The sequence below is a fragment of the Netta rufina genome (genome assembly GCF_964035555.1).
Source record: "Netta rufina genome assembly, chromosome: 6".
In the NCBI taxonomy this organism is placed as follows: domain Eukaryota; kingdom Metazoa; phylum Chordata; class Aves; order Anseriformes; family Anatidae; genus Netta; species Netta rufina.
The window spans coordinates 23,623,585-23,638,227 of NC_140129.1; the positions used below are offsets into that span (position 1 = coordinate 23,623,585).

At 37.8% G+C, this 14,643-nt stretch overlaps 1 protein-coding gene across 1 annotated transcript in view; it reads left to right on the forward strand.

The window, feature by feature from the left end:
- Nucleotides 1-14,434, forward strand: part of PLA2R1 (phospholipase A2 receptor 1) — a gene marked incomplete at its 5' end in the record, with an annotated part of 41,406 nt that extends 26,972 nt beyond the window's left edge. The window contains 13 exons of the mRNA XM_084288763.1: nucleotides 453-517; nucleotides 887-990; nucleotides 2,268-2,410; nucleotides 3,358-3,475; nucleotides 4,217-4,347; nucleotides 4,899-5,043; nucleotides 6,900-7,138; nucleotides 7,654-7,822; nucleotides 8,879-9,019; nucleotides 9,442-9,558; nucleotides 9,993-10,169; nucleotides 10,842-10,871; nucleotides 11,086-14,434. Coding sequence (XP_084144889.1) covers nucleotides 453-517; nucleotides 887-990; nucleotides 2,268-2,410; nucleotides 3,358-3,475; nucleotides 4,217-4,347; nucleotides 4,899-5,043; nucleotides 6,900-7,138; nucleotides 7,654-7,822; nucleotides 8,879-9,019; nucleotides 9,442-9,558; nucleotides 9,993-10,169; nucleotides 10,842-10,871; nucleotides 11,086-11,300 — 1,794 coding nt within the window. The 3' untranslated portion in view covers nucleotides 11,301-14,434. The remainder of the gene's footprint in view (nucleotides 1-452; nucleotides 518-886; nucleotides 991-2,267; nucleotides 2,411-3,357; nucleotides 3,476-4,216; nucleotides 4,348-4,898; nucleotides 5,044-6,899; nucleotides 7,139-7,653; nucleotides 7,823-8,878; nucleotides 9,020-9,441; nucleotides 9,559-9,992; nucleotides 10,170-10,841; nucleotides 10,872-11,085) is intronic.
- Between the last annotated feature and the right edge of the window lie 209 nt (nucleotides 14,435-14,643).

Consider the following 14,643-nt stretch of genomic DNA (forward strand, 5'->3'; position numbering starts at 1 on the left):
TCTATGAATCCATTGTATGAGCTATAAGAAGTAATGTAAATGCTCTTAGAAAGCATACTGGAAACATCAGGTCTATCTAATGCTCAGAGGAAATATTTGTACTTTACTAAAAATAGATAATTACTTAAGTTATAGTTTTGAACTAAGACTACAGTAATTGCCAGGGCAGATAGGCTGTAAATTCCTTAAATTGACAACCTAGTTACATCAGCAGTCCAGTGGAAACAGGGCTAAATCATGCTTTACTTAGACGAATAACCTTGCTGAAGGGAGGCAGAAGTAGTCCCGTAAATTCACACAGGCAGGGTTCAGCACCTGTTTTTCCATCTGAACCCAAAAGGAGATGCTATTTGCCTGAATACAAACAGGGTCTGGTTTTAGGAGTTTGTTAATGCTTTGATAAGAGGGCAACAACAGTTAAACATATGGCAAAACATTTTTTTTTTTTGTAGCTATCGAATAGTGATGTTCACTGGTGGATTGGGTTGCACGCAGAAAATGCCAGCAATGAATTTCGGTAAGCGTGTGCTTCAGCTGCTCTGATTTGTACTTGGCATGTCTTGTTTACAAGCTGCCGTTCAGTTTGATGGACTAAAACTGTTTGATGACTGAGTGGGATATTCAAGAGACAACTTCGGCTTTCATGTAAATACCTTTCAGAATACATTACCCTTCATTTATTTCCATGTTACAGTATTTCTTCTGAAAGGGGTACAAAAGATGAAAGCCAAAGCTTGACTACCAACCCATTCTTCATTTGTTTTAACGCTTAGCTAATAAATGGGCACTTTTTACCCTGTATCTACTTACAACACTTTTAATGGGGGCTGTATTTTTAGGTCAGGACAGGGAAAAGTGTAACTACACTCTTAACATTTCTGTGCAGCTGGAGAGATGAATCACTAGTAACATATCAGAACTGGAATGAAGGGAGAGAACGAGATCTGCATAAACCAGGGAAAAGATGTGGCTTCATTTCATCACAAACAGGTTCATTTTATATTTCCTGTTTTGCAGGAGTTGTGAATTGATTCTGTTGTTTTCCAAAGGGGGTTATGTTCTTAATTGCTTTCAAGAAGTGCAGTTTGTATTACAATCTTGTTACGTGGTTATAGATTGCATAGCTGTTTCTATGGTTAAGAAAAGAGCAGCAAAGTATCATGAATTTTCTCTGAGACAAGGTGATGGGGCTTAAAAGTATATTAATAGTTCTAGTATTTTAATGTCAAAATATAAATACCCCAGTGATACTGAATCTTTACTTTTACTTAAGAATCTATTATGTGGCACAGCAAAAAGTGTTGATGCGTTGCTGGTTTTCACAGTCACTTTTCTCATAACCAAAAGAGCCAGATGGACCGAGCTGCAATTTTTCCTACTTTCAAAAACTGTTTTTATATCAGCAAACATTTTTAAATACTGAGGTTTCTATCTCATTTTTGATCGCATAGCCAATCTGCTGAAGAATTTTGGGTACCATGTTTTGTTATCTAATGGTGCTAGCCTCTACATTGTCACATAGATCTTTCTTTTGCTACTGTAATAAAATAAATTAAAATGTTGCCAGTTCCAGTGATTTTTATCATTTCTCAGTTTCTGTTTTCTGATTTGTGAGTCATATGATAAGGTAAACATGTCAGGTTCTTTGGAAGAAAAAAATATCCAGCTTTATATTTATGAGAAGAGCTGAAAAAAGTGATCCAGTTGCACTCTTGTAATCCAAAAGCCAAAACTGAAAAGAAAAAAAAAGGGGGGAAGAGGATCCCGCCCATTCCCATCAGCTGGCCAACAGATGGGAGCAGGTCAACAAATTGTTGAGTGCATTGTGTTCCTCTGAAAAATCTATTTTCCTTCTAAGCAGGTCAGCACTGGATGTCAGTACCTGCATCTTGCCAACAATTTTCAATGAAAGGAAGTCAAACTATTTTATCTGGAAGACGTAATTTCTATATGCTTCCTCTTTTTTTTTTTATATATAATTGATTTTTGATTTTTTTTTTTAAATGATGATATAGGCATATGTTACATGACTCAGCGTAGAGGAATTGGTTTAACTTAATAAAATCAAACTGTGAATAAAAATGTGAGCCCCATGGACCATCACATGTACTATAACATGATATGTCCAAATGTGTTTGATGTAGGATCTTGACTTGTTCAACCAATAAAGGGGATACCCTTCTTAACAATATCTAAGCTAAAAAAATGTTCTTTCCAGTTCTCAGGTGAATATTGAACTCTGATTTTTTTTTTTTCTTTTTACACAGGACTCTGGGGTGATGAAAACTGTACTGTTTCTCTTCCTTGTATTTGTAAACGTAAAATTGCATGGAAAATTGAGAAAGAGATTCCAAAAGACCAGAACCAACAAGGAATATGTCCCAAGGGCTGGTTGCACTTTGGATTCAAAGTAAAACATTTTTTCCTGCTGTTTGACTATTCAAAACGCATTCCATATTTATGACAGAAATTGGACTTCTTAAAGATTATTCAGTATTTGAAAACTTTCTTAGTTTTTGAAAGCAGGGCCCTTAGGTTTATGAATACTGACACGGTGATATGAAGGTTTATGGCTGTTAAGTAGCTTTGTACACAGAAAGTGCCTTAATACGGTGTTAAATTCTACTTTAGTTCAAGGAAATGTATACTTATTTATGCAAAAGCTTTCTAAGCACATTTATACATATGCCATCAAAAAGCCTGTTCCATGCCTTTTCCCATTATAACAATTCTGTTATGGCCTAAAAACAGAACTCTGACCCCTTGGTGTATACAATGGATGTCATCCTCCTAAAGATGTGGTTTCAAATAGTGTTTGTCAAAGATGCTTATAAACTGAAGCCTATTTGAAATTGAAGTTTCAAAGGCAGTCACTTCATTAGGCTTTTCTTAAACACATACATTCCTTAACGGTGACGTGCATTGAGGTGTCCAGGCTTATGCCAGTGCTAAAATGCAGTGACTATAATGATAAATTTAACCTAGATTACATTTATTTTTAAACAAACAGTTTGAATCCAAGCCTAAGTGCAGCTGAACACCAATACCAGGAATGTGGAAATGATCCAATACAGGACAGAAACTAATGAAATAGGTAGTTTCAGTAAAGTGTGTGAAGTGTTTCAGTGGCAATGATTCAAATCCTAACTAGCCCACCTGATGGTATCCAGGGGTTCTCAGCAGGACAGGTTAGACACTGGAAAAGCAGGGAAGGAGACCTGTGTCTTTATGTGAAATGCAGTAGTATGCTACTGACCGCATGGTATCATCTGTGGCTGTGGATCCAGCACTTTTAATAACTGGTGAGCAGTTTAAACTGGAGGAAAAACAAAGCAAGCCTTTTATTTTTTGAAACAGTGCTTTTTGATACAAATTCCGAAGGATCCAGACCACCTGAGGAGCTGGTACTCTGCACAAGCATTCTGCAGTAGATATGATGGTTCCCTCGCTTCCCTCGAAGATGAACTGGAACAAGGTAGAATACTGAACGTATTTTTAAATAAATGAAATTTCATCTTCACTGTGATGCTTTAATAAGGTTTAATCTTGGATACAGATTTAGGAAAAAAGATCACACAAATTGGACTCAGGTTTCCAGTGCTTTAAACAGATCAGTATGTGTTTTCTTTCCTGTTTTCCCAAAATATAAAGAATACAACATCACACTGTTGTCAAAGCAATCTCATTTTTATCCATTAATATTACTTAAAATCTGATCTATATTATAGCACAAAGTGCTAGGCTGGAAATGTTAGTGAAGTGAATGCTAGCACATTCAGGAATATTTAAAATCCATATTCACAAAAATCTGTGGTTGAATTCCATGCATTTGTAAAACCTTCTGTTTGGAGGTGGCAAGAATCTAATTGGCTAACTTTATTTGAGAAATATTTCTTTTCACCAAAAATGAAAAAAGTTTTTCAACGATCCAGTACCCTGAATAAAGTTGTACTCCAGCTTAAGTTGTTCGAACTACTGTCACAATTTCTAGAAGACTTAATAGGCTAGCTCTTGACCCAGCTGAAGTTAATTAGTGCTACTGAATTTATAGCTAGATGACAATGAAATGCCACTCATGTTCCTGCTTTCTAGTAAGTAGGTAATGCCTTTGATTGGTAGTTTTATTTTTCAGTGCTTTAACGTGTTGGAAGAGACTTCAACCAAATGGTTACCAGTTTAATGTATTTGATATTTTACTTCTGTTTTCATTTTTCAGCTTTCATAACAATGAATCTATTTGGACAGAAAACTAGTGTTTGGATAGGTTTCCAGAGTGATGATTATGAAAAGTGGGTGAATGAAAATCCTCCAATGTATTCCAATTGGTCTCCAATTCAAGCAGTGCATGTGAGTATTTCTGAGGGTTTTAAGGACATTGAGTTGTTGTTTTGGCTGCAATCATCACAAATGCCACAAAGACAAGGCCAAACTTGTTATAGCAACTTAGTCTTCTCTTAACTTCTGCAACTTCAGACAACTGTGGGCACAATTTTATGAGTGTAGCTAGAGGTTGCAAAAAGAGCACTATCTAGACAGTTATTTATGTAATTTATGGATGTAGTCCCATTATTTTACGATTTCAGTCAAGCACTGGGATTTAAATTATATGGTTGGTACCTTATGCTAGGTCTGAGCAAAGTTTATGAATAATATTATGAATTTCATATTTTAGTACATTTTCTACACTAAGTTAGTTAGTATTTTGGTTAATGTTTTAGTTTGTTCAGTGCAAGTTTGCAACATGTTTTCCTATGAGGCCAAATAGCATTTATGTGAATGTTCATTGTTCTACCTAACTACATATATATATATAACAGTGAGTTTCAGCTAATTATTAATTATGTCTTGTTTTACATAGCGTCTTTTATAATTAATGTAAGATTCTGTGTTGATTGCAGAGGCAGCGTTATAATAGTGCCAACGTTGAAGAGCAAGTTCCACTTTGTACATTGGTATCAAATAGCCCGAATTTTTATTTTACGGGAAAATGGTACTTAGAAAACTGTGAGAAAAATTATGGGTTTGTTTGCCAAAAAAAGCAGGGTAAGAATTTGTTTTGGTTTGCGTCTATTCTCATTTGTTCTCGTGTTGAATTCCATTTTATTCACTTTATTTCCATCTAGAAGCAGCTTGTTAGAGGTGTCTATAAAACCAGGAATAAAAAAGATTTTTAAGGTAGTTTTACTTTGATATTTCATCAGACTAGCTCTATACTATTTAATAAATCAATAGCTGTGATGTTGAAGTAATTTCTCAAAAAAATTTTTGCTGTTAAATTTTGTTCCTAGCATTGAGCTACATATTGTGGATTTAAGACTAGAGATGGAATTTCATGTTGTCTGTCATTGTAAGCAGAGTACCAGCATGAAATTACAAAAGGCAAAACAGGATAATTTGGATGAAAGTATTTGTTGTTGTTGGACTTGTAATCTCGGACCAGACTAGACTCTAGAAGATGTATTTCTGTGAACAGTGCAAGCCAATTGGCTGATCAGTCGTAGCTTGCCTTTTTTTCTTGTGCTTTTCCATTTCTGTCACTGTAATGTCCACTTGCCAGAAGCAGCAGGATTTCACAGGGAACGCATGTTGTTTCGCTGTGGTTTTGCTCGAGCTGAGCAGCAGAGCTGCCTCTCAAGTGGGAGCTGCTGCTGACCCTGAGCACGTCCTGGGCATTGCTGGTGCTGCTGTCGCAGCATGTTACCAAAATGGACTGGTGGCAAAGTGTGCACTCTAAAGCCAGGGCTGGGCTGTCATCTGAGCCTTTGTGGAGCACCCCTGGGGGCTATACTGGATGTGGTGGTTGTTTAGGATGGCTCAGCTTTATCTGTCACCTCATAGTTAAGCCCTAAAGAGGAAGTAGCTCCTGTGGCTCTCCGCAAGAGGCTTAATGGAGTAAATAGAGTAAACCAGCACACTTTGGGCAGAACTCACATGTGGCTCTTGAGAACCATAACCATGTTTGACATCATTTATTACAAAGCTCAGTTGTGGGGAGTGCAGGAGTAATCTTGCATACAGTAAAGGGAAGAAAAAATGCATTTTCCTCCTCTGATTGGTTTGTGTTTACATTTTTATCTTAACCCCCTTGCTGCTGCTCCAAACAGGCAGAAATGGCTTTAAAAGGCTGTCCAGGAGGGAAGCTGCCAGGAGGGAGATCTTAACTGGGATCTAATCTCACAGTGATGCTCGTATTAGGACTCTGTCAGCATTTTACTGTATTTCCTAATTTAATTTTTTAAGCAGTGACACACACTGAAAGCTGGAACAAAATGGAGCGCTTCAGTAAGCTCAAGAGCAGAACTTGTTCTGCTTAGAATTCTCAAACTGTAAATGATTTGTGGATTACAAATAATCAGTTAACTTCTTTAAGATGCTTGTTAACACTCCTGTTAGCTGTAAAGGAAACTGAATTTATAAACACTCCACATCTTAGCGAAGCAACTGTTCATCATCCCTTCAGTTGTGCCTGTTCAATCATTTGTGAGTCCACATATTGTGCTGTGAACTGAGCTTGGAAAAGATTGCAAATAACCCTTCAAGAAAGAACTGCTCTAAATTACATGCAAGGAGTCAGGGTTAAGAGCATGCTGCAGCCCACATCTGGGATATGGCCAAATCCCATGCGATTTCCTGCAGACTTTCAAAGGTCTACTCAGTGGAACCAACTCCATCCAGGTTTTTCTTTTGGACACATTATAGTCATTCACTCTTGTCATGAGTTTTGTGGGATGATCACCTTTCAGATACTGTTCTAGTAGTCAACTATTTTGTTTGCCGTGCCTTCCTGAAATCAAGGAATTTGCAATCTTTAGATTTGTTTGTAAGCATAGTTTTATTATTTGTTCCACTGTGTTCAAGCTATCCATTTAAAAAAATAATCTTTTTACTGTTTATAACAGACACATCCAGGCATGTCATCAACGCATCTGAAATGTACCCGGTGCCAGATACTTTAGAGTATGCAAACAGAACATATAACCTAATACGTGGGAATTTTACATGGTCTGCAGCTTTAAAAACCTGCATGGCAAATGGAGCTGAGTTGGTCAGCATTGCAGATCAGTATCACCAAGCATTCCTCACAGTCATTGTGAATCGGCTGGGATACAACCACTGGATCGGGCTGTTCACTGCAGATGTGCGTAATGGATTCACTGTCTATGTGATTTATTTTTTTTTCATTAGCAAACTAATATCTGTATCATTCACTAGAAGTTATGTGAAGTTTTCAGCTGGAAGTGAAACTCTAGCGTGAGCCCTAGCTATGTTTCGCAACATGATACATAGATTTAATGAAAGATGGGTTGATGCAGTGAGTACTGAAAAATGAAAGCCATAGAAAACATTAAAAAAATGAAAAAATTTATATATTGTAGTGTTAACGTTCAAATTATGGTTCATTTTGAGCTGCTTTATGGCTCAATAATCACTTGCACTTGATGACCCAAATACCCACCCACCAAACAGAAAAGCAAGGTAGATGTAGCTTGTGGTCTCCTAGAAATAAGTCGGGAGGGTCTTTGGAACTGTCATTTGTTTATAACCCAGCCTAGGAGGGGTAGAAGGAGCTCTGGTCAGGATGCCACCAGAAGAAAAGGCATTTGTATGGCAGTAAAGTATATCAGAGGAATAATGTAAAATTTGGTTTGGCAGAACGGGCTTAACTTTGAATGGTCGGATGGGACTAGGTCCTTGTTCACCTTCTGGGAAGATGACGAGTCCCAGGCCTTTGGCAGCTGTGTGTATATGGATACCTCGGGGCACTGGAAGAGTGCAAACTGTGAACGACTTCTGCAAGGAGCAGTCTGCCACGTGCCACCTAGTAAGTTGAAGTTAAGTTTTGCAGCTGCGAAGATTTAATATAAATGTGTGTAGGGGCAGTGGAAGTATATGAAAGGAAATAAATCAATTTGAGGTTAAGCAATGCTGATACTTTATTCAAAACCTATATATATATATATACATATATATATTTGGTATTTTCTTGCTGTTATCTCCTATTTGCAAAGCCTTTTGTTTCCCATAAAATATTGGCCATCAGGTCCAGTCCATCTGAAAATGAAAAGAGAACTGCCATAATAGGAAAGGAACAAGAAAATTACTTTCTCTCTTCAGTGAATACTATATTATCTAAGAAAAAATGATGACTGTTAATAACTAGCTTGAAGGGAAATAAATTCAGTTAATTGTAATAAACTGTCGAATGGGAAAAGAGAAGCATTTAGTGCAAAGTGAAAAAATAAGTCACATCTTCACTGATTGCACATAAAAGATTTTGCAACTTCTTTTTTTAAATAAAGGTGAGAATAATTTCCTGTATCCTAAAATACATTTAGTGTCCTTAGAGCTCTACCAATTACCTGGTCTTCATTTGAACATAGAATTCAGGTCTGGAACTGCACTCAAGCTGACTCAGGGAGGCTCTTTGGCACAGTATGTTGTACACTGGAGAGGCTGGTTGCTGCACTCCAATGGGAAGCTCCAATGGGAAGCTCTTATCTGCCTCCGTGCCACGGTATTTGGCATTCATTTATCTTTGTGGCTTTGTGGAGAGAAGCTCTGCAGCCCCTGGAAATCCCTCGGAGATGCTGAGCAGCCCAGAGTGCCTGCAGGATGCTCCTCAACTCCCCGTGCACATCACTCTGTGTTAGATAAATATCCTGCTATTACTGTGCAAGCCCTCAAGGATTTTCAGCTGGAATAAAACCAGCTCTACAGTTCTAATACAAATGTATACAGTTGCTAGATTTTCACTTTGAAAAATAGAGACATAACAGAATAACATGCTTATTAGCATTATTCCAAAACAGTGTGTGGTATGTTATGTTAATGTGTATGTTGTAGTGCCAATAAAGCTGTGCTGTTATTTCCATCACAGAGAAGAAACTCACTGACTATAAAGGCTTATGTTCAGAAAAAACTGTTCCCTGGATCAAATTCAAAAACAGTTGCTACAGTTTTACCACAGTTCTCCAGGGCACAAGTTTTGATACTGCATATGAAGTCTGCAGAAATCAAGGTAAGTGATTATTTTGTAGCTGTAAAATGTCATCATGATATCGTAAAAACCCCCATTCTTCTGAAAATCACAGCATGTATTTTCTCTAGTGCAAGATAACAACAGTGGAGCTCATAAGCCAACTACAAAATTGGAGGCTATATACATCAAAAAATGTTCCTTTCTGCATGAAAATACTGATTTCTGGAATAAGACACAAAACTTATTTCTTCACTTCAAAATTGTTTTAAAATGATGTGCAAAGAGTTTTATATCAACCTGAGCCTTTTTAACATTAGTTGCAAAATTTAAGAAGTTATAATGTATAACCAGACATTTCAACCTTTTCAATTAAGGTTCCTCATATTAACTTTTTAAAAGGCGCAAAGTTAATTTTCAGTTTCAGGAATTGTTTGAAAATCTGTTTTGTGTTTAATCTACAGGATCTAATCTTCTGACTATTCAAGATGAAGATGAAAATACCTTCATTCTGGAAGAATTGCACAGTTTGGGTTATTCTGTGCAAATGGTTTGGTTGAACATCCTGCATGTTACAGATAGTAAGTTTTGGGTGGAAGAGAACTGAATGTAAGAATATGGATTTTTTATTTTTTTTAAATGCTGGTATAAGCCCCATCCAAAGCAGTATTATCTTTTGAAACTTTTTTCGCTGTTTATTACCTGTTTGTTGTGTACCAATTTTTTTCTGTAATCGTTTAATAGGTTTCTGAAAAGTCAATATATATGCATGTGTGAGAGGGCCTTAATTTGCTTCTTAAAGAAGCACTGCAGGCTATCTTCTGTATCAGCTATGTAGTATGTTTTTAAATTCTTAAGCAACAAAAAAGGATTATAATAGCCAAGCAGACAAAATCCTGGCATTCCTTTAATACAGTATTATTTTTTTGTGTGTGTGAAGGTAAATCCAACTGAAACACAGATGCTTAACAAAGCATGATAACATTTTATAATGATTTATAACTTCTGCCCTTAGATGAGACAGTCTCCTGGTCTGATGGCTCTCCCTTAAATTATTCTAACTGGGGCATCAGAGAGCCTGAATTTGATCATCTCAAAGGAAATTTCTGTATCAGCCTGAGGACCACAGATGGTATATGGCAAATATCTCCGTGCAGAGAAAAAAAAGGATTTGTATGTAAAATGGATGCAGGTACGTGCTTTCATAGAAGCAGGCAATCGTGTCCTTATAACCATTGTTTATGTGTTCCTTGTTACTTTCTCTCAGTTTTCATTTAAATAATTCTGTTGTTTTGTACTAGAAAAAGTATCTGTGGAAGAACAAACCAGCCAGGGTAACCTCCCTGTGAGGAACCTGTGCAGCCTTTTTGTTGCTGCATTCTGCAGTAGACTTTCTTTTGTATGGGTGCACAGAGAGCCAGGCTGAGCTCCACAGACCCTGCAGTATGTGCACCTGCACGGATGTGAGCAATGGGAAAACATCTGCAAGAGACCTGAAGTGTTGTGAGAGCTCACCCAAAATGCCAAAATCACTGCAGGGACCAATAGCTCAAATAATGCACCACTGCACTCTTCTGTTCATGCATTTGCACATTCTAAAGTGCATAAATGCTGTTGTTCATCCTTGCCACAATGCCAATTAATACATTCCTCTGAACTTAAGATATTTTAGGTAACAGATTTGGTCATGTTTAACTTGGCCTGTTGTAATCCTATTGACATGAGTAAAGTTAAACAAAGAACAGCCTGCTCTTGTATGTTTTGGGGCAGATTGTCTTCTGAGTGTCAATGTTACACTGAGTGTATATACTAATTTTTGTTAGTTCTGTCGATAGTTTTCTAACTGTTCTGGATTCTATTTCAGATATTGATGCAACAGCACCCTCTGAAAAATGTAAGTTCCTTCTGGTCCTTTCTTAATTTTTATAAGGAGTAATAATATGTTTTGGGTTGATATTTTGTGAGATTACTTTTTTTTAACTGTTAAGCCTGTGATTTAAAATGCATATGAAGAGTGTTTTACATAAAATATTTGTATTTTTGTATTTAAAATAACTCATAAATGAAACTATATTTACATAATAACAATCTCTGTTCTTCCATTTCAGCATCATACCCTGGGCTTGCAGCTCTGGCTGTTCTTGTAACATTGGTGATGCTGGCTGCCATTTCCATTTTTTTGTGGTGCCTGTACAAACAGAACAACAGACTCTTCAGCAGGATACTGTGGATTAGAAATGCCTATTTCCCACAGATTAACGCAGACGTTCCTGCTTTGGAAGAAAGCATCCTCATTTCTGATTTTGAGAGAGATGACAATTAATCCACTGGGAGTTACAAGCAGTCACATCTTCAGTGTTACACTTCACATCCTACAGCATTTTTCTTTCTGTGAACCAGTTGCAGCTCATTCTCTCTGCCATCAGCAAGGACACCTAAATGCTGCTGGAAGAGCGGCGAGAGGAGTGAAGTGGCAGCCACTGCTCTTCCCTTCTTTTTGAATTTGTTGCAGCAAAGTGTCTGAAAGGTTTTCATGGTGAGCTGTGAGGAGCTGAGCACCAGGCACATCAGATCTCACCAGCACCGAGCCCAACCTTCCTCGGTGGCAGAGGGTCTGCAGCCCCTTTGCAGGCGACCCAGGGCATGTAATTCTGGAGAAACCCTTGTAACTTTGCTAGAAACATGCAGGGGCTGCTGTGCTTGGACTGCTTTGGCTTGGTGGCAGAATTTGGTGAGGATGCACAGAACTGTGGAGAAATTGGCTTCTTTGGGAAAAGCTGAGAACTGAAAACACTCCCATAGTATAAACCTCAAACCCCTCATGTGGAACAATTGTGTCCGAGCCCCTGAGCAGTGGACATTTCCATGCAGCTTCTTCCTTCAGGAACGTTTGGGCTTTTGTGCTTTGTTTTTACATGTTGCAGAAGCTGCTCATGAGCCAGCATTAAAATTTGTCCTTGTATTTAGGAACTCTGAAACCTATTCCAAGGATTATAGGTTAGTTCTTTCTAATACCCATTGCATCTGTAAAACGAAGAGTTAATTTTCAGGCATTGGATCCTTGCCAGGTGGATTTCCAAGCCTGCAGAAAAGTGAAGTGACTTTTGATTTGGGAGTGTCAGAGCTGTGGTAGTTTGTCTAGTTTACATTATAAAATATACTAGGCTAGAGATACGATGATGTATGGACTTTGTCATCCTGAAGTTAATATATTCAATAGGGATGCTTCTGGTGCTCTGTTAGAAAACAATGTGATCTCTCACCCAGGTTATTTCAGAAATCAAATCCCATCAACCTCTTTTAAAGACACTTTGGGACAATATCCATTTGAAGAAAAATACTGTTATGAGTCTTGTTAATGTTACAGTAATAAATGGCTTTGGTGTTCACCTACAGAAATACTGCAAGTAGTATTTATGTGCACTCTTCTGAGACTCAGCTCTCCAAACATAAGGAGAAGATGAGGGAGAATCACATCTGCAGTTCCCAAAGGATGCCCCTCTCTCTAGTCAGAGAGTCCTGTAATCCCAAAACACACCCTCAAAAGGCTGCTTTTCACTTTCAGTCATCATACTAAGGTGCTAATGAAGGAGTGAGCTTGCACTGGCCAGTTGTTCCTCCCAGGCTGGTGGTTTTGCAAGACCCAGTTTCAGGTTACAGTGGTCCAAAGTGGACATGCTGACTCCCTGGGGGACTCCCACAACCCTACCCAATCCTCCATCCACTTCTGTGAAAATATCTGAATGGCTTTTGCAGGATTTTTTATTATTATTTTTATTGCAGAGTGGAAAAACAAAATGTTAATCACAAAGAGTTACTTCAGCATGTAATTATTGTGCCTTCAATCATCTCTAAAGGCTGCTGTGAAGGGCTGCGCATGTTGTTGGGTCGGTTTGTTTGTTTGTTATGCGGTGACTCATTCTAGGAATTTTGCAACAGCCCTAAGATGGAGGCACATTTTTGAGAGTTTAGCAAGCAGCCAAAGCCAACTGCAGTGTTTTTATTTAGTATTTATGCACATACAGAGGAATGTATGACTTCCTTTCAGTTGGATTTCACATGGCCAGTTCTATAAACATTGCAAAAATTGCCTTTTCATGTCATATAATTATGTCTAGGGTTATATTTTTCTTAATTACTTGATACATAGAACATTTCTGTGCTGGTTTACAGAATTCAAGAAACGTGGTCAAGGAGGCTACAGATGCATTTGATCCCAATACAATTTTCATCTGACTTTTTGAAAAAAACTTCTGTGGCTGTAACTATTAGATGTTCTTATTCTGAATTTTTTTTTTCCTGTCGGGATTTTTCCATCAGATTTTTTTATCAGAAAAGCTGAATAGCTTTTCTCTGTATATTTTGTCTAGTGGTTTGACCCCATCCATTAGTCTTCAGGAATGTTTTTGAAGCTTGGCTGTGGATCTGCAGATTTATGTATGGGACTGCTTGTATGTGAAGCCCATTATTACAGGTTGTGCACTGCAGCTTTGGAGTGCAGTTGCCAGACCATTCGCTATTTGTGTGTATGAACTGTGATAGCTTCCATGGGGCTAATTTTGCGGTATCTCACATTTAAAAAAAATAAAAGATTGTGACCATCACTCCCTTCCCCGTGAGAATTTCACCTATTTAAATACAGTTGGAGAAGCTAAAACCAACATCTTTTGTTCATCACATTCACTGACACGTGTACACACTGCCTTTTTACAGCAGTTAGAGTGGCTTGCAGGATGCTTTTTGCTTGCAAGAGTAAGCTGGGTCACCTCAGAGGACGTGCATTTATCAGGCTCTTATGCTGTTACCTAGTTAAGCATACTCTGTCAGATTTTGATGTTAATGAAGGTGTATATTTTTTTCAAAAAACTTGACGTAAGCATTTTATCAATTTTCCTTGAAGTCTGTTGTAATCATTTTTAATATATTTGAAGGGCAGTTGTATAATAAATAACCCTAACCTCAAAATAGTGATTGTTGATTAACATAGACTATGATGTGCGTGATCTTGCATTAAGGGAAAAACAGTTCAAGCAGTGTTTTCTTCATGCTTTGAAATAGTTCTAAGGGAACAGTCCTGTAAATATTTATTTTAAAAATCTTTCATCATTTAACTTTTCTAATTGCAAGTATTATTCACTCAAGAATGTAACTGCTGATTGCTTTCTATTCCTTGTTGTAAATCTAAGAACTTCTTTTTTTATGCTGAGAACAATTATTTGCTGGAGCAGCCTCCCCAGGGGTATGGTAGAGCCCCCATCACTAGAGGATTTCCAGATGTGATTGGACAGGGTGCCAGATAATCTCATCTAGGTTCCCTTCTGCCATAAAAGTTTGAACCTGCTGATCTTTTGAGGTCCCTTCCCATCTGGGTTGTTCTGTGACTCTATGGATTTTACCATAGCTCACTTGTTTTCCCTTAATTCAAGATCTCCTACCCTGTTCCTGATCAGAGTATGTGGTGCCTACGTTTTGATTGCTGACTGTGATACTACCGGCAGTGACGTTCACTGTATTATTTCAACTGGAAAATTAAAGTGTGAATAACAACTCTCTGTGCTGCAGTTTTCCTTTCCCCCAGCTTTAATTAGCTGCCAAGCTTTAGTGTCTTCTAGCAGCAGTTCCCAGGCTTTGCACCAGGTTATCCTGGCAGAGAGGGACTGCTTGCA